This window comes from Meriones unguiculatus, chromosome 12 (assembly GCF_030254825.1).
Source record: "Meriones unguiculatus strain TT.TT164.6M chromosome 12, Bangor_MerUng_6.1, whole genome shotgun sequence".
Lineage (NCBI taxonomy): Eukaryota > Metazoa > Chordata > Mammalia > Rodentia > Muridae > Meriones > Meriones unguiculatus.
In genome coordinates, this window is record NC_083360.1 from 34876245 (window position 1) to 34894025 (window position 17781).

Here is a 17781-nt window from a genome sequence, read left to right on the forward strand (position 1 = left end):
CTGGAACTCACAGAGATCCGTCTGCCTCTGCCTCCTGAGTGCTGGGATTAAAGGGGTGCACCACCATGCCTGACTGCTGGGCCCTAAATTTGTTTAAATAAATAAATAAGCTTTTTCCCCTAATTTTTTTTTCTTTTGGTAAGAGTGTATTGCTTCTCTTCTTTGTGGCTAAAATCAAGTGTAAACTCTGGTTTTTGTTTAATAAAAGATTGCTGAATTAACCAGGCAAGATCCTCTTGCTATTTTAGCTTCACTGTAGCTAGGGACTGTGTTGCCATACTAGGCTTACCTTGGTTGTTCTTGTTTAAAAGTCTCATGCTGATTACAAAATTTAACTCAAATAGATCAGATATAAAGGTATAAAACTCTTAAGGGGAAACACATTTTTAAAATTAATTTATTTTTTATTCACATCCTGGTTGTAGCTCCATCCCTCCTTCCCTCCCTCTACCCTCCACCCTTGCCTATTCCTCAGCAAAAGGGAGCTCCCTTTCCCATTCACCCCAGTTCATCAAGTAGCATCAGGAATGAGCATGTTCCTCTTCCCCTGTGGCTTAGGAAGGCCATCCCACCAGTGGGAAGTGATCAAAAAGTTAGCAAGTGAGTCCTTGTCCAATGCAGTCCCCTCTTCCCTTACTAGAGTACCCACATGAAGCCTAAGCTGCCAGTCGGCTACATCTTAGTAGGGGGCCTACATCCAGTTCCTGCATGGGCTTGATTGATGCATCTCAGCAAGCACCTCTGGGCCTGGTTGGTTGACTCTGTTGTTCTTATGGTGCTCCTGTCACCTCTAGGTCCTTTTTTCTCCCACTTTTCCACAAGACTCGCTACTCATGTTTGGCTGTGAGTTTCAGCATTTGTTTTGAGGTGCTGCTGGGTAGAGTCTGTCAGCGGACATCTCTGACAGGCTCCTGTCTGAAGCTTATCAGAGTATCGTCCATAGTGTCAGAAGTTGGCACTCTCCCATAGTGTGGGTATTTGGTTGGGGCAGGCATTGGTTGGGTATTCTCTCAATCTCTGTTCTAACTGCTCTTATCTTTTACCCTGCACATCTTGAAGGCAGGGTGAATTTGGGGTTGGAGCAAAATTGGTATCACTGGGTCATATAATCTGTTAGCATGGGCTTCCCTTGGTTACAGGTTCCCTGTAATAGAGGCTCCTGGTGACTGGTGTCTCTCACTGTGAATTAAACTGTTCTAGTAAGTTCTAAGAAGAGTCTCCCTAGGCAGGAGGTGAACTATCCCAGCCAGACCAGTGCAGTGGTGGCAGTCATCTCTGCTGTCTTAGTTAGTTTTCTTCTTCTTTTTTTTTTTTTCCAAGACGGTTTCCTGTGTAGCCTTGGATGTCCTGGATTCACTTTGAAGACCAGGCAGAGCTCCAACTGCCTCTGCCTCCCTGAGTGCTGGGATAAAAGGTGAGCACCCTGTCCTCTCCAGGGTCCCATTGAACTCTGTTGCTGACCCTAAATTTTCTTTTTTTCCTTCCTTCCTTCCTTCCTTCCTTCCTTCCTTCCTTCCTTCCTTCCTCCTTCTTTCCTTCTTTCTTTCCTTCTTTCCTTCTTTCTTTCTTTCTTTCTTTCTTTCCTTCTTTCCTCTTTCTTTCTTTCTTTCCTTCTTTCTTTCTTTCTTTCTTTCCTTCTTTCTTTCTTTCTTTCTTTCTTTCTTTCCTTCCTTCCTTCTTTCTTTCCTTCTTTCTTTCTTTCCTTCCTTCTTCTTTCCTTTCTCTTTCTTTCTTTCCTTCTTTCTTTCTTTCCTTCCTTCTTTCTTTCTTTCCTTCTTTCTTTCTTCCTTCTTTCTTTCTTTCCTTCCTTCTTTCTTCTTTCCTTCTTTCCTTCTTTCTTTCCTTCTTTCCTTCTTTCTTTCTTTCTTTCCTTCTTTCTTTCTTTCCTTCCTTCTTTCTTTCCTTCTTTCCTTCTTTCTTTCCTTCTTTCCTTCTTTCTTTCCTTCTTTCTTTCTTTCCTTCTTTCTTTCTTTCTTTCTTTCCTTCCTTCTTTCTTCTTTCTTCTTTCTTTCTTTCTTTCTTTCTTTCTTTCTTTCCTTCTTTCTTCTTTCCTTCTTTCCTTCTTTCTTTCTTTCCTTCCTTCTTTCTTTCTTTCTTTCTTTCTTTCTTCTCTTTCCTTCCTTCTTCCTTCTTCCTTCTTCCTTCCTTCCTTCCTTCCTTCCTTCCTTTCTTTCTTTCCTTCTTTCTTTCTTTCTTTCTTTCTTTCTTTCTTTCCTTCCTTCCTTCTTTCTTCTTTCTTCTTCCTTTTTTCTTTCTTTCTTTCTTTCTTTCTTTCCTTCCTTCTTTCTTTCTTTCTTTCTTTCTTTCTTCCTTTCTTCCTTTCTTTTTTTCCTTCTTTCTTTCTTTCTTTCTTTCTTTCTTTCCTTCTTTCTTTCTTTCCTTCTTTCTTTCTTTCTTTCTTTCTTTCTTTCCTTTCTTTCTTTTCTTCTTTCTTTCTTCCTTCCTTTCTTTCTTCTCTTTCTTTCCTTTCCTTTCTTTCTTTCCTTTCCTTCTTTCTTTCTTCTTCCTTCCTTTCCTTCCTTCCTTCTTCCTTCCCTTCCTTCCTTCCTTCCCTTCCTTCCTTCCTTCCTTCCTTCCTTTCTTCTTGACAGGGTTTCTCTGTGTAGTCTTGGCTGTCCTGGAACTAGCTCTGTAGACCAGGCTGGCCTGGAACTCACAGAGATCCGTCTGCCTCTGCCTCCTGAGTGCTGGGATAAAGGGGTGCACCACCATGCCTGACTGCTGGGCCCTAATTTTGTTTAAATAAATAAATAAGCTTTTTCCCCTAATTTTTTTTTCTTTTGGTAAGAGTGTATTGCTTCTCTTCTTTGTGGCTAAAATCAAGTGTAAACTCTGGTTTTTGTTTAATAAAAGATTGCTGAATTAACCAGGCAAGATCCTCTTGCTATTTTAGCTTCACTGTAGCTAGGACTGTGTTGCCATACTAGGCTTACCTTGGTTGTTCTTGTTTAAAAGTCTCATGCTGATTACAAAATTTAACTCAAATAGATCAGATATAAAGGTATAAAACTCTTAAGGGGAAACACATTTTTAAAATTAATTTATTTTTTATTCACATCCTGGTTGTAGCTCCATCCCTCCTTCCCTCCCTCTACCCTCCACCCTTGCCTATTCCTCAGCAAAAGGGAGCTCCCTTTCCCATTCACCCCAGTTCATCAAATAGCATCAGGAATGAGCATGTCCTCTTCCCCTGTGGCTTAGGAAGGCCATCCCACCAGTGGGAAGTGATCAAAAAGTTAGCAAGTGAGTCCTTGTCCAATGCAGTCCCCTCTTCCCTTACTAGAGTACCCACATGAAGCCTAAGCTGCCAGTCGGCTACATCTTAGTAGGGGGCCTACATCCAGTTCCTGCATGGGCCTTGATTGATGCATCTCAGCAAGCACCTCTGGGGCCTGGTTGGTTGACTCTGTTGTTCTTATGGTGCTCCTGTCACCTCTAGGTCCTTTTTTCTCCCACTTTTCCACAAGACTCGCTACTCATGTTTGGCTGTGAGTTTCAGCATTTGTTTTGAGGTGCTGCTGGGTAGAGTCTGTCAGCGGACATCTCTGACAGGCTCCTGTCTGAAGCTTATCAGAGTATCGTCCATAGTGTCAGAAGTTGGCACTCTCCCATAGTGTGGGTATTTGGTTGGGGCAGGCATTGGTTGGGTATTCTCTCAATCTCTGTTCTAACTGCTCTTATCTTTTACCCTGCACATCTTGAAGGCAGGGTGAATTTGGGGTTGGAGCAAAATTGGTATCACTGGGGTCATATAATCTGTTAGCATGGGCTTCCCTTGGTTACAGGTTCCCTGTAATAGAGGCTCCTGGTGACTGGTGTCTCTCACTGTGAATTAAACTGTTCTAGTAAGTTCTAAGAAGAGTCTCCCTAGGCAGGAGGTGAACTATCCCAGCCAGACCAGTGCAGTGGTGGCAGTCATCTCTGCTGTCTTAGTTAGTTTTCTTCTTCTTTTTTTTTTTTTCCAAGACGGTTTCCCTGTGTAGCCTTGGATGTCCTGGATTCACTTTGAAGACCAGGCAGAGCTCCAACTGCCTCTGCCTCCCTGAGTGCTGGGATTAAAGGTGTACACCACCATGCTCGGCTTTAGTTACTTTTCTATTGCTGTGTCAAAACATCATGACCAAGGCATCTTATAAAAGAAAGTATTTAATTTGGGTCATTTACTTAAGGGCTTGCTTCCGTTTCAGAGGACGGATCCATGACCAGCATGGCAGAGAGCTTGGCAGGCAGGAGCAATAGCTGAACGCTCATGTCTGATCCACAAACGAGGGGCAGAGAGCAAAAAGCTAACTGGGAATGGCAAGGCTTTTAAAACCCCAAAGCTCCCCCACCCCTGACCCTGTGACATACCTCCTCCGTAAGGCTGTGTGCCCTAATTTTTCTTGAACAGTTCCTCCAACTGCAGACCAAGCATTCAAATCTATGGGCCATTCTTATTCAAACCACCACAGCTGGGTTCTGATCCATGAAGACACAGGCTCAGGTTAGAAAGTGGACCTAAGTTTTCTTGTGAAAGGGATGACAGTGGAGTCCTGTGTGTTCACTGAAGGATTGGAGCCTCTGAAGACAGCACCTCCACTCCAGGCTCCTCAAAGCTACTGTACCCCCCTCATCTCATGCCCAAACCTAGTCACAGTTCCCTGGAGTCACTGGGACAGTCAGATGCTGTAGGCCTGTAGTCCCATGTGTCTAGAAGTGATGCCAGCTAGTAGTACAAGAATGGGTTCATTTCCTCTGCCAGTTAAATAATTAAAAGGCATGTTAATGGGAATCTTGGGGAGCTCCAGCATTGCCATCATATGGCACCTAGGGACTCTGGGTTCTTTCTTAGGGTTCTTACCATAAAAGATTTTAGGAACACACACAAATGGAAACAGGATAATTAGAATTCAAAAAGAAAACCCCAGAACCATAGATCTCAAAGCTGCCTGAAGGAGAGAGAAGGGAAGGGAGAAGAGAAGGAACAAGAGCTGTGCAGCTTGAGCCGGGCAGTCACAGGTCAGCCACCTAGTGTCGGCCAGGTGCTATGCAAGTCAGCCACGGAGTGGCAGGCATCCATGTGGTGAGCAAGAGCCACGCAGCTTGAAATAGGGGCCTGCAGGTCAGCCAACCTGATGGGCAACCTTGTGGTGGAGAGTAGAACTTTAGGAAAAGAACAAGGGAGCCCCGAGTGTTGGATTGGGGGATTAAGACTTTGGCCAGCGTCTTTGTTAGGTTTCTATTGCTGTGATAAAAACCATAACCAAGCTGGGCGTGGTAGCACACGCCTTTAATCCCAGCACTGGGGAAGGCCAGCCAGGTCTACACAGAGAAACCTGATCTCATCAAACAAAAACTCATAACCAAAGGCAACTTGTCTGGGAGAAAAAGGGTTTATTTGACTCACATATCTACATCACACACCATCATCAAGGAAAGTCAAGATAGGAGTTCAAGGCAGAAACCTGGAGGCAGAAATTGGAGCAGAGGTTATGAAGGAATTGGCTTGCTCTCCATGGCTTGTTCAGCCTGTTTTCTTATAGCATTGAGGACCACTTGCTCAGGGGTGATGCTGGACCCTCCCACCTTAATCATTAATCAAGAGAATGCCCGACAGGCTCGCCTATAGGCCAATTTGATTGAGACATTATTTTCAGGTGAGGTCCCTCCTCCCAGAGGACCCTGGCTGTGTCAAATTGATTAAAAAAAAAACCCAAAACCAAAAACTGAAACCAACTAGCTAGCACTGGTAGTGCCTGAAAGAAAAAGACAGAGGAAGAAAAAGAAATAGCTCCACCTTTGCTAGTCAGGCCTCAGAAAGGTGGGCTGACGCAGGCCAACCTCTTCAGGCTCTGCTCTTAGGGATCGCTGTAGGGGGTAGGAGTTCTGGAAAAGAAAAGTACAGTTTGCTAAAGTGAATCAGCTCTAGGGGTGGTTCCCTAGGTAGGTTAGGGATCTGTCCCACAAGATTAACCCTGAAGGACACAAGGGCCTGCCTCCATCTAGACTGTAGCTGCCACTCTTTACATAACCACACCTACCTCTGCAGGCAGCTGTACCTGTTACAGCCTCAAGCAAGCTCCAGCAAGTTAAATCCACAAGGTTGACACCTCACTCTGATTAGCACTTGCTTCTCTTGTTGCTGTGACCAAAAGTAACTGAAGAGAGGAAGAAGAGGGAGTGTAGGCTTGGATTGTTCACCAAACCTACGTTATTTATATTTAGGGTTCTTTTTTTTTAATTTTTAAAATTTTTTTAATGTGCATTAGTGTGAAGGTGTCAGTCCCTTTGAATTGGTGTCACAGACAGTTGTAAGCTGCTATGTGGGTGCTGGGAGTTGAACCCAGGTCCTTTAGAAAGAGGAGGTGGTGCTCTTAACCACTGAACCATCTCTCCACTGAACCATCTGGACGTTCTCAGCTGGCCAAAGTCATGCCCTTTGCACAAGAGAGCTCACAGCAGAACATCATTTGCCCAGCTTGCAGGAAAACATCACAGAACAAAACTGAGTCTTCAAAGAAAGCAGAAACTTGCACTTCAAGGGAGGAAGGAGGGATTGTTTTGGTTCATATGCGGAGGGGACAGTCCATTACTGAGGAGAAGTGTGGCAGCAGGAGCCAGACACAGCTGGTCACATCCTCACCGGTGTGTGTCTTCATCTCAGCAGGTCCCTGTGTCCCAGACAAGGAACGGGACCAGAGGCACTTAGGTAATGACAGAAATAGAGATAGCATATTAAGAAAAAGCTAAGCCATCTAGAGAGGTGGCTCAGGAGTTAAGTAACTCAGTGCTCTTGGAGAGGGTTGGGATTTGGCTCCCGTCACCCACATGGCATCTGACAATGGCCTGTAACTCCAGTTCCAAGGGATCTGGCTTCCTACTGCATGTACATTTATGTAAACAAACACATAAAACAAATAATAAATAAATTGTAAGAAAAGAAAAAGAAAGAGAAAACTACTCCTGAGAGTGGAAGTGGGCTAGTCTTTCTGAGTATGTGGGGGCCAGAGGCGAATGTGGGATGTTGATGACAGAGTCTTGCAGAAACTGAAGCTTGCCACTCTAACTAGACCTGCTGGCCAGCAAGTTCCCAGAATCCATCTGTCTTCACCCCCAGTGCTGGAGTTACAGCCACATGTAGCCATGCACATCTTTCATGTGAGTGCTAGAGATTTGAACTCAGGTCCTCTTACTTTGACAGGATGTGCTCTGACCTGCTGAGCTGTCTCCTTAGCTCCTCATGTTAATAACGGCGCCCTTTCTGCTACCATCATAATCTGTAATCAGGAAGCAGAGAGAGATGAATGCTGAGTTTTGTTTTTGTTTTGAGGTGAGGAGAGGGTTAGAGACAGGGTCTCTCTGTGTAGTCACCACATGCCCAGCCTTTCTTTTTCTTCAGTCAGTCCCCAGCATGGTGCCCTCTGTCCCCACTCAGAAGGTCTTCTCTCCTTGTTAAATACCTCTAAAAACATTTTTTTTTTTTGGAGACAGGGTTTCTTTGTGTAGCCTGGGCTCTCCTGTACTTGCTTTTTAGACTAAGCTGGCCTTGAGCTCACAGAGATTCACCTGCCTCTGACTCCCTGAGTGCTGGGATCACAGATGTGCGCCTGGCTAGAAACATCTTAATATGCACACTCAGAGGTCTGTTAGCATACTGATTCTAAATCCAGTCAAACTGACAATTAAAATTAACCATCACAGTTCTTGGGCATTAAGATGGCAAAGCCATGTGACCTGCTCTTTATTCTGACTGTTGGGAGTCAAGAAAGGAGAGACACGAACAAATGTCTGCTCAGCCAAGATAAGGCCTGATGATGGACCAAAGTAAGGATACCATCAAAGTCCAAGTAGGTGAGCCAATTAATTTTTGGGGGGTTACTTATAGGAGCATGGGTGAGGGTGTCTTAGTTACTTTTTTTATTGCTGTGATAAACCACTATGACCGAGTCAACATATAGAAAGAGTTTATTGAGAGCTTACAGTTTGAGAGGATTAGAGTCCATGATCCTCATGATAGGAAACATGGAAGTGGGCACACACATGGTGTTGTAGCAGTAGCTGAAGGTTTGCATCCACAAGTAGGAGGTAGACACACCACACACACATATACATGGGAATGGCATGGATTTTTGAAACCTCACTGACACATCTGCTAATCCTTCCCAAGCAGTTCCACTAACTGGGGACCAAATATTTAAGCATATGAGCCTGTGGAGGCCATTCTCATTCAAACTGCCACAGATGAGTTACTCATAGGAGCCGAAATGACTCAAAGACAACTTTTTTCCCCCCTGAGACAGGGTTTCTCTGTGCAGCCTTGGCTGTCCTGGACTCACTTTACAAAGTGAGTCTACAGGCCAAGCTGGCCTCAAACTCACAGAGAGCCACCTGCCTCTGCCTCCTTGAGTGCTGGGATTACAGGCCTGGGACACTGAGCCTGGATGACTCAAATCACTAAAAGTCCACCCCAGTATGGGTAATGGCTCATGAAAACTGGGAACCTGGAGCACACTGCACAGCCTGCAGGAGGCTCAACAGGTTGGAGACTGTTCTTTCCAAGTAGCCCAGTTGGTCTGAGTTTCTTCCATTCAGCTTGCTGTTCTGAGAATATCTGTCAGCAGTTCTTACTGCTGACATAAATTACATACATTAAGGAAGGGAGGAGCCTAGAGCATATGGTCAGTTTCAGGGACTTCCTAAAACTTTTGAGTTGTTTACTTCCTGATTTTTAACTAGCTTTTCTGCAGGATAGAATGTTTTAGGAAACCTGTGCCTTTATAAGAGTCTCATAAGGATGGAGGATTTTATCTCAGAGAAAATTGCTACAAACCATTACCTATAGAGGAATTTTAACTCAGAACATGGGTGTTCTGGCAAGATATCATATCCAAAAACCTCTGGGTCTCTGTGATCTGACTGGAATACAAACACGCCTTTAATCCAGGAGACAGAGGCAGGCAGATCTAGCTGAGTTCAAGACCAGTCTGATATACAGCAAATATCAGGTAAAGAAAAGCTTAGGTCCAGGTGTGGTGGCACATGCCATTAATCCCAAACATGAAGGTAAAGTTAGTTTGTAGAAGGAAGAACCCATGTTTGAAAGTGAAGTTTAATTGAGTGGAAGAAAAAGTATTGAATCAGATTTGACAGAATAGGCTGCGGCCAACTCTCACAATAACAGAGGAGAGGGAAGCTACTTAAGGGGTAATGCAGACAGAAAGAATAGGCAGTTTTACCAGGACAGTTTTACAGAGATAGGTTGGAGAGAGAGAGAGAGAGAGAGAGAGAGAGAGAGAGAGAGAGAGAGAGCTAGACACAGGTGAAGCCAGAACAAGGCAGGTAATGAGGAGCCAGAATATTAGAAATGATTGCTGGAGTTAGTTTGAGGCCAAGTAGAGCAATTCAGAGGCTGAGATTTTGAAAAGCCAGACTGAGTAAGTTAGCTGGGAGAGGAGTTTGAGCCAGAACAGCTGAATTGAACCAGGCAGCTATGAGCTCAGAAAGAACTAGAAGGGTAAGCTTATTCAGCAGTAAGTCTCAGAGACTGAGAACATTCTAGGTCTAGGTGACATTGTATGGAGCCTAGAAGCTTCCAGGACTAGGCCTAGGTTGACAGACAGAGGCAATAAGCTTCCGAGACAACAATTACCTCAGGAGAATAAAGGTTCCTTTTACAATTACCCTAGTCTGACCCAGTTCATTTGAGATGCAGCCAAATCATAGCTTCAAATGGGTTTGAGAAACAAACAAGGACCCATATTTCCTGAGTCCCCTCCTGCCTCTTTAAACTCATTAGCCAATTGCATCAGAATGCCAGTTCAATCAATTATGAAGTTGAGCTCCCACCAATGGGATGAAACGCAGTCACCACTTACATAAAAGATAGAGGCTGTTTTGGCCAAGAGTGTTTTCTAGCCTGGTTTGGGTTCTGACATACATTTCTCTTTGCAAAAAGAAATTGTGTTGCTTGAATTACTTCTGCTTTTTTCATGTGTTTCTTTGTGTGGCACCAAGATTATTATTTTCCCAACCAGGGGCTTCAGATGGTGGTTTCTATGGCTTCAAAGGGTTATATGGGGGCTTCTGTAGGTTCAGATGGCACTGGTCACCACAAAAACCATGGGATTAGTGAGCTAGACCCCCAGCTCTACTCATGACCTTCAGATAAGAGAGAGGGATTGGTGATTGAATTCAGTCATCAACAGTCAGTGGCTTAATCAATTATATAATTATATAATAAGACCTTCCTAAAAGGTCTGGACATGGATGTTTAGGAGAACTGGTGTGCTTGGTAGGTGTCTGTCCTGTAGGGACAGACATTCCTCTATCTTCCACTCCTTTGCCCCACCCTATGACTCTTCATCTGTTGTGGTGGTTTAAATAAGAATGGCCCCCATAGGCTTGTACATTTGGATACTTGGCCATTAGAGTGGCACTACTTGAGAGGGACTGGGGTGTGGGGCCTTGTTGGATGAAATGTGTCACTAGGCATGGTCTTTGGGGTTCAAAAGGCCAAGCTATGCCCAGTGTCCCCCTCTCGTCATGCTGTCTGTGGATTCAGACTCTCAGCTCCTTCTCCAGCGCTGTGTCTGCCTGCATGCCGCCATGCTTCCCTCATGACAGTAATGGACTAAACCTCTGAAGCTGTAAGCCAGCCACAATTAAATGTTCTTTATAAGAGTTGTTGTGGTCATAGGGTCTTTTCACAGCACTAGAACACTGACTAAGACAATAAGGTTACTCCTGATCTCATGGTAAGTGTGGATTTGTAAGCTAGGTGCTTGTAGTGCTTTTGTGAGTCATTCTAATAGTTTCAACTTGAAACTATTTATGGAGGAGTTAACATCAAAATCTGAGCTCTGGCAGCCCTAACAAGCTAGGATCAGCCACCTGTCCTCAGTACACCAATTAAAGAATCGTTTAGTAGTGAGAAACAGAGAAAGGCAAGGTCTCGAGTGTGGCCACACTGGGAATAGAAACAAAGAGGTCCAATGACTCCCCACGTCTATCTTTGGGGTCCTGAAATGAGGTTTAGGCTTATAAAGAGGGCAAAAGGTATTCACAGCTGAGCAGCTATGGTCCTGCCTATTACTGACCTATATCATTGTCTCTGCTTCAGTCTATCCAAAAGGCAAGGTGGTCTGGTAAGTTGTCAGCACTGCGTGAAATCTCGTGTTGCAAAGTTTGTGTTGCTGTGATGAAGACCATGATTAAAAGCCACTTGGGGTCAGGAAAGGACTTATTTCAGTTGCAGTTGTGTTCCATTTTGAGGAGAAGTCAGGGCAGGAATTCCAAGCAGGAACTGAAGCAGAGACCATGGAGGAATGCCCTTACTGGCTTGCTCACCCTGAGTTGCTTTTTATACATCTCCGGGCACCACCCACAGAGATCTACCTGCCTCTGCTCTAATCCCAGTGCTGATATGCCACCACCCGGCAGAGGAGAATCTCAAGTGGAGTTTCCTCTTCCCGTGTGATTGTGGCTTGCATCAAGTTGACAAAACCCAAACCAAAACAAAAACAATTAACTAGTGCAAGAGGCATTTCCTCCTCTGACTGGACTAGAGAATCAGCCCTTTCTTTCTCCCAGAGTGAGACTCCTGGAGAAATCCCAACCCTTTACATCCATCATCTCAGTAGCCTGATAGCCAACAGGAGGGGGCACAGGTGTCTCGTTACAAAGGGGACAATGGAAGTGACTGAATTGGAAGTGTGGGAGGCTCTGGATTTGGAGCTGGTATCTGAAGTTGGGACTGAACCCCTAACTTGTGGAGTCTGATGTGGACTCTGGATGACAGTATCAGGATTGGCATGAGCTGTGAGTTAAGCTGCTGGTGCCTGAGTAGGACACACAATGCTGGCTGGGAGCTGTGTCAGTGTGTGGCCGACCTTACCCTGCACACTCAGTTACTATGTCTTGCTCTCTCCATGCTGCCACTGTAGCTAAGGCTTCAGGGCCTTGAAGCCTTGTGCTGGCTAATCTTATGTCAACTTGACATACGAACTAGAGTTATCTGAATGGACAGAACCTGAAGTGAGGAAAGGCTTCCATAAAATCCAGCAGTAAGGCATTTTTTTAAAATTTATTTAATTTTTATTTTATGGACATTGGTGTGAGGGTGTCAGACACTTGAAACTGGAGTTACAGACAGTTGTGAACTGCCATGTGGGTGCTGGGAATTGAACCCCGGTCGTTTGGAAGAGCAGGCAGTGCTCTTAACCACTGAGCCATCTCTCCAGCCCCATTTAAAACTGTGTAGCCCAGGCTGGCCTCGAACTCGTGATCCTCCTGCCTCTGCCTCCTTCAGCAAATCCTACCAGTGTGTGCCACCACAACTGGCAGCATTTTCTTAATTAGTTACTGATTGGGAGGGGGCAGCCTGTTGTGGGTAGTGCCATCCTTAGGCTGGTGGTCTTGGGTTCTGTAAGTAAGCAGGTTGAGCAAGCCAGTAAGCAGCATCTTCCATGGCCTCTGCATCAGCTTCTGCCTCCATGAGTTTGAGTTCCTGTCTTGACTTCCTTTGGTGATGAACAGTATGAAAGTGTAAGGCAAATAAACCCTTTCCTCCCCTACTTGGTTTTTGGTCACAGTGTTTCATTGCAGCAATAGAAACCCTAATTGAAATAAGCCTCTTGCAGGGTCAGCTTCTTCTCTGGGGCTGGTCACACCTTGGAATGGTTTAGATGCAAAAGATGCTCATTCCCCTAGAGCCAGGTGAGGAGCCTTTCCTGGTCCTGAGGTCCACCGTGGTCCCACAGTCTCGATGGAGTTTGGCTGTGGCTCAGCAAGCCTGAGTCAGCATCCCACCCTCCTGTACATGCTTATCATCATTGGGGAATCAGCTGTGGCTGACTTGCCACCCTGGAGATCCTAGGGGAATGCAGGCCTGTGCTTGCTTTGTCATTCCTTCAGGAGCTCAGGACAGAGACAGACAGAGACATAAAGCCAAATGGATTTTTATTAGCAGCAGATAGAAAGCATTATGTTCTCTCCGGATCCAGGAGTGAAGGTTCTTGCTGTACAGGCATGGGCCAGTCACTCCTGACAGGCAGGGACCCCAGGGCAGGCTGCTCACTGAAGAAATTCCTCTGTAGCAGATATAGGTGGGGATGAAAAGAGAGGATGGTTACCTCTGCTTTTAACCTTGCCATATCCGTCATTCCAGGGAGCTGCAGGGCAGACACCTTTATTGGCTTTGCAGGTGAGCACGTACAATTCTTTTTTGGTTTTGTTTTCGTTTTTTCGAAACAAGGTTTCTTTGTGTAGCCTTGACTATCCTGGACTTGCTTTGTAGACCAGGCTGGCCTCCAATTTACAGAGATTTGCCTGCCTCTGACTCCCCAAGTGCTTGGATTACAAGCATGCACCATTACGCCCTGGCACACGTACAATTCCTTACAGTGCCCCCCAATCACCCATAGGCAGGTGGGGAGACACCTCCTGGAGGTGAGGGATGCCCAGGTCACAGGAGGACATGGACAGTTGGATTTGAGCCTATGTCTTGCTCATGTTCTTAATTTTGAACACTTCATTGTTCCCTCAGGTTAAATGCCAAAGGTCCATTCTAGCTCATAGATTTACCAGAACCAGCTTTGAGTGCCAGAATGGTCTACGTTTTCCCAGGCCTTCTTGCTCATTGACATTCCTATTGTGAGTGGCCATATCAAGTACCCACAAGCCTGTAGCTGGTGTATATGACTTGGCCAAGACATTCTCCTCCTACCTTGAGACCTAGCCCTGGGGCTATTCTTAGATCTGATGAAGGGGTAAGGTGATAGCCAGAGGAGGCCTAGAAAGAAATGGGGCTCCAAGGCTGCGTACCTGCTCGTGGGATATCACACCTCACGGCACAGCCAAAGCTGCAGCATTTCATGTTGTCAGGACAATCACTGTTCCTGGAGCATAGGCTCTCTGGGTTTCGCTCATTAGGGATCACCAGGCGTGGATTCCAGGAGCAGCAGCCAGCTTTGGGGACATCAGCTAGGAAGAGAAGGTCACTTTCTTACCTTTCACATCCCGGCTGTGCGGGGTCCACCTTACTGAACCCCTGACTGAAAAGACCCCATTTTGTGGGTGGGTCATTTGCTGAGGTCTTTCCTCTGGTTGTCAGGCAGCACTGTTGGTGGCCCAGAGACCTCAGGGACCAGGTTGGGGGGCAGGCTGCAGGGCTGCAGGGAGGGCCTGGCAGGTGAGTGGGTCTCACAGACTTGATGTGTGGGTGTAAAGGTCTATGTGGCCTCTTTAGGCAGACTCTTGACCCTGCTGGCTCCTCCCCCCACCCCGACTGGGCAGGGCCTTACTGTTGATGGAAGTTTTGCAGGTACTGATGCAGGAACCAGAGCAACACATGGGATTCTGGGCACACTTCTCACTGTTGCAACAGGCGTTGATACACTCACTGTTGCGACAGGCATTGATACACTCACTGTTGCGACAGGCCTTGATACACTCACTGTTGCGACAGGCGTTGATACACTCCTCACTGTTTTGACAGGCATTGATACACTCACTGTTGCGACAGGCATTGATACACTCACTGTTGCGACAGGCGTTGATACACTCCTCACTGTTTTGACAGGCATTGATACACTCACTGTTGCGACAGGCATTGATACACTCACTGTTGCGACAGGCATTGATACACTCCTCACTGCTTTGACAGGCATTGATACACTCACTGCTTTGACAGGCATTGATACACTCACTGTTTTGACAGGCGTTGATACACTCCTCACTGGTGCTACAGGCATTGATACACTCCTCACTGTTTTGACAGGCATTGATACACTCACTGTTGCGACAGGCGTTGATACACTCCTCACTGGTGCTACAGGCATTGATACACTCCTCACTGTTTTGACAGGCGTTGATACACTCACTGTTGCGACAAGCATTGATACACTCCTGGTTGTTGATACACTCGGTGCTCTCACTGATGCTGGCTTTAGAACACAGGGACTGAACTGCACAAAAGATGGAGAGATAAATGGCCTTGATGTCACCCCCACTTCTAAGGCTTCTCAGAAGAAGGCCTGGAGACGTGGATAGAAATGACAATGAGCCCAGTTTTTGAGATGCCTTTGAGGTGAAAACCAAACCAAACCTGCCAGAATTGTGATCCGGGCGATAGAAGCCTGAGAGGGAAGCTGTGAAAATTAGGAGGCATGCTGCAGGCTCATGGCCACAAGCAGAACATTAAGAATCTGATTACAATCTCAGCACTCGGGAGGCAGAGGCAGGCAGAACTCGGGGAGTTCAAGGCCAGAACAACTAGGGTTACACAGAGAAACTCTGTCTCAAAAAACAAACACAAAAGAACAAAAATTTGGCAGGGCTCTGTTACACAGAAAAACCTTGTCTTGAACACCCACCCCCCCCCAGGAAAAAAAAATCTGACTATAATTGACTAGGGCCTGAGGGCAACTCCTATCAACCCATCTCTCAATCTGGACATTCCACCCAGAGCCCTAGCCTTGGCTATGCAGCTCTGTGTGGGACAGGGCCCTGACTTCCTGCCATCCTTGGATTCTCCCCAAGGGGGAGCCCTTTAGTTCCTTACCTCTTCAGCACCCTGGGCATGGGGGGGTGGGGACTCTCCAAGCCACACCCAACAGTAAGGTGAAGAGCTGGGGCCTACCTAAGTTGAAGACATTTTCCTGTCGGTTCTGAGCAAGGGCCACCTCCAGGGCCAGCAGGCCGAGAACGAGGCTGGTGAAGCAACGCATGGTGAAGGTGGCAGGCAGGTGACTGACGGAAGCCTGGGTGCCTGGGATGCATTTAAAGGATCTACAGGAGGAAGACTTCAGAGAGAGGGTGGGGCAGGCTGGCATAGCCCTAGATGGGCTAAAACACTTCCTTCTTGGACACACAGACAGAGCAGGACCAGGCTGCCAGAAGCAAGCGCCACAATGGAGGCCACAGTTTTTAAAAAAGTCCTTTGTAATAGAGGTTATTTTTTTCCATTAAAAAGCAATACTCGCTTATTTTGAAAAGGGAGAGAATTAAGGAGCAGAGAAGGAAGAAATAGGACCTGTAACAAATGTGACGAGTGTCACTTTGAATGGTTGGTTGGAACCCTTCACAGACGAAGGAAATTATGAGTTACGGGTTTGTACAAAGTCACATTGAGAAACAAGGCAGGAGGTGTCAAGCAAGCCTCAGGGGTTGGGGCCATCTCAGAGGGCAACTTACTCTGCCCCTGGGGCTTTTCTGGAGTTTCCTAAACTTTTCTATAAGAAAGAGGAGGCACTTGCCCCTTGCAGAGAGGAGAGAGTACAGCATGAAAAGGATCTGCCTGTACAGGACTCACTGAAAAGTCACTTCCCAGAAGGGCCCCATACTGTTCCAAGTGTGTCATGGGCCAGGATGGGATGTACTGCTGGGCACTGTGCCCCCAGTGCTCCGAGGACATTTCCTTGATGTCTCCTGCAGGAAAGTGGCTGTAATGACCCAGCTGACACCCAGAGTGTTAGTGCCAGCCTGTGGTACAGCCCACACTCCTTTGTCTGGCCAGAGTTTTTCAGTGGTGGCCTGTGGCCTCTCAGCTTTGAAGAAAAGGTCTCCAGGGAAGCTCTGTAAGGCTGTATCCTCACTCTCTCATTTCAGGCCATTTCTACCAGCCCCAAAGGAAAGCCTGTGTCTCTCATAAGTTCCCTGGGCTGCCAGACCTTGGCAACCACCACTCTGCTTTCTGTTTCTGCATTTGTCTGTTCTGGCCATGTCATGCAAACAGGATCTGACAGGACGCAGCCTGTTGAGTGCGAGTGTGCTTTTCTTACTGAGCATGCTTTGAGGTTTATCTGCCTTGTGGTCACTGTCGGTGCTTCTTCAGTCCTGTCAGGCACAGAAACATGTGCTCGTCCTATCTATCCACATTTCGGCCACTGCCGTGCTTGTGTTATTTGAGTCTAAGTCATACCTATGCTCTGCTTCTACCCCTGTTCCTCTTTCCGCCTTTGCTGGCACAGAATGAAGGCCACTAGGAAAGGACTGGTCAGGGTTTCCTGGCTGCTTGAGTTTCCCAGAAGGCCTTGTGTTCTCGGAGCCAGAGCTCTGTTCTACCTGTATCTCACTGGGGCTTTTTACACATGGAGCCAAGCCCAATGCACTCTGTGTCCTCTGCAAATTCTTGCCTATGCACCTTGGTCCTGCTATATGGACAAAGGAGAAACCACTGAGAATTTCAAGATGACAACTGCAGTTGTAAGCACAGGTGACTATATGGGTTGCTGGCATGAAGCCAGCAGGCTCGCCAGACACCCCTCCTTCAGCTCTTTCTAGTTGCTCCTCTGGTCTCAGAGCCCCTCTTTCCTGCCCTCCTTTTGAGCTCTGCTCTACCTCTCACGACTCAAGTCTGATAGTGAGGTTCTACTGCTTCCCCTGCTTCTCTAAGTAGTTTGCCCCTCTTGGTCCACACCTGGGTCCTCAGCCTTTTGAAACTCTAGGCCCTTGCTCAAGGGCTTTCTTCTCACGTCTTACCTGCCTCTGAACACCTTTGGATATGTATCCTGTGTGCAATGAGTAGCTGTGACCCGAGTCTCTGAGTCTAGAACCCCTTTTCATCCACGAAATCTCCATGATCTGCACCCACTGGCAGAACCCTGGATTCCTCCCACCCAGCTACAGCAGCAAAGGAATTCCAGCTTCACAGGGCACAGGAGCCAGCAGGCAGGTTTAGCCCATGCTGTGGCCTTCAGAAGACCAGGGGCTCCTCAGCTCCACCTTCTGCTACAGTTGACGTGTGTGAGTTGTGTATGTGACTGTGTACAAGTACGTGAGTGTGCATGTGTGTACAGGTATGTT

At 46.5% G+C, this 17781-nt stretch overlaps 1 protein-coding gene across 1 annotated transcript in view; it reads right to left on the reverse strand.

Annotated features, from left to right (window-relative positions):
• Positions 1 to 15704, reverse strand: part of LOC110555164 (whey acidic protein-like) — a 16352-nt gene extending 648 nt beyond the window's left edge. The window contains exons 1-4 of the mRNA XM_021648226.1: positions 15617 to 15704; positions 14882 to 14942; positions 14280 to 14350; positions 13801 to 13959 (exon numbers count right to left, since the gene is read on the reverse strand). Of these exons, the coding sequence (XP_021503901.1) occupies positions 13801 to 13959; positions 14280 to 14350; positions 14882 to 14942; positions 15617 to 15704 (379 nt within the window). The remainder of the gene's footprint in view (positions 1 to 13800; positions 13960 to 14279; positions 14351 to 14881; positions 14943 to 15616) is intronic.
• Between the last annotated feature and the right edge of the window lie 2077 nt (positions 15705 to 17781).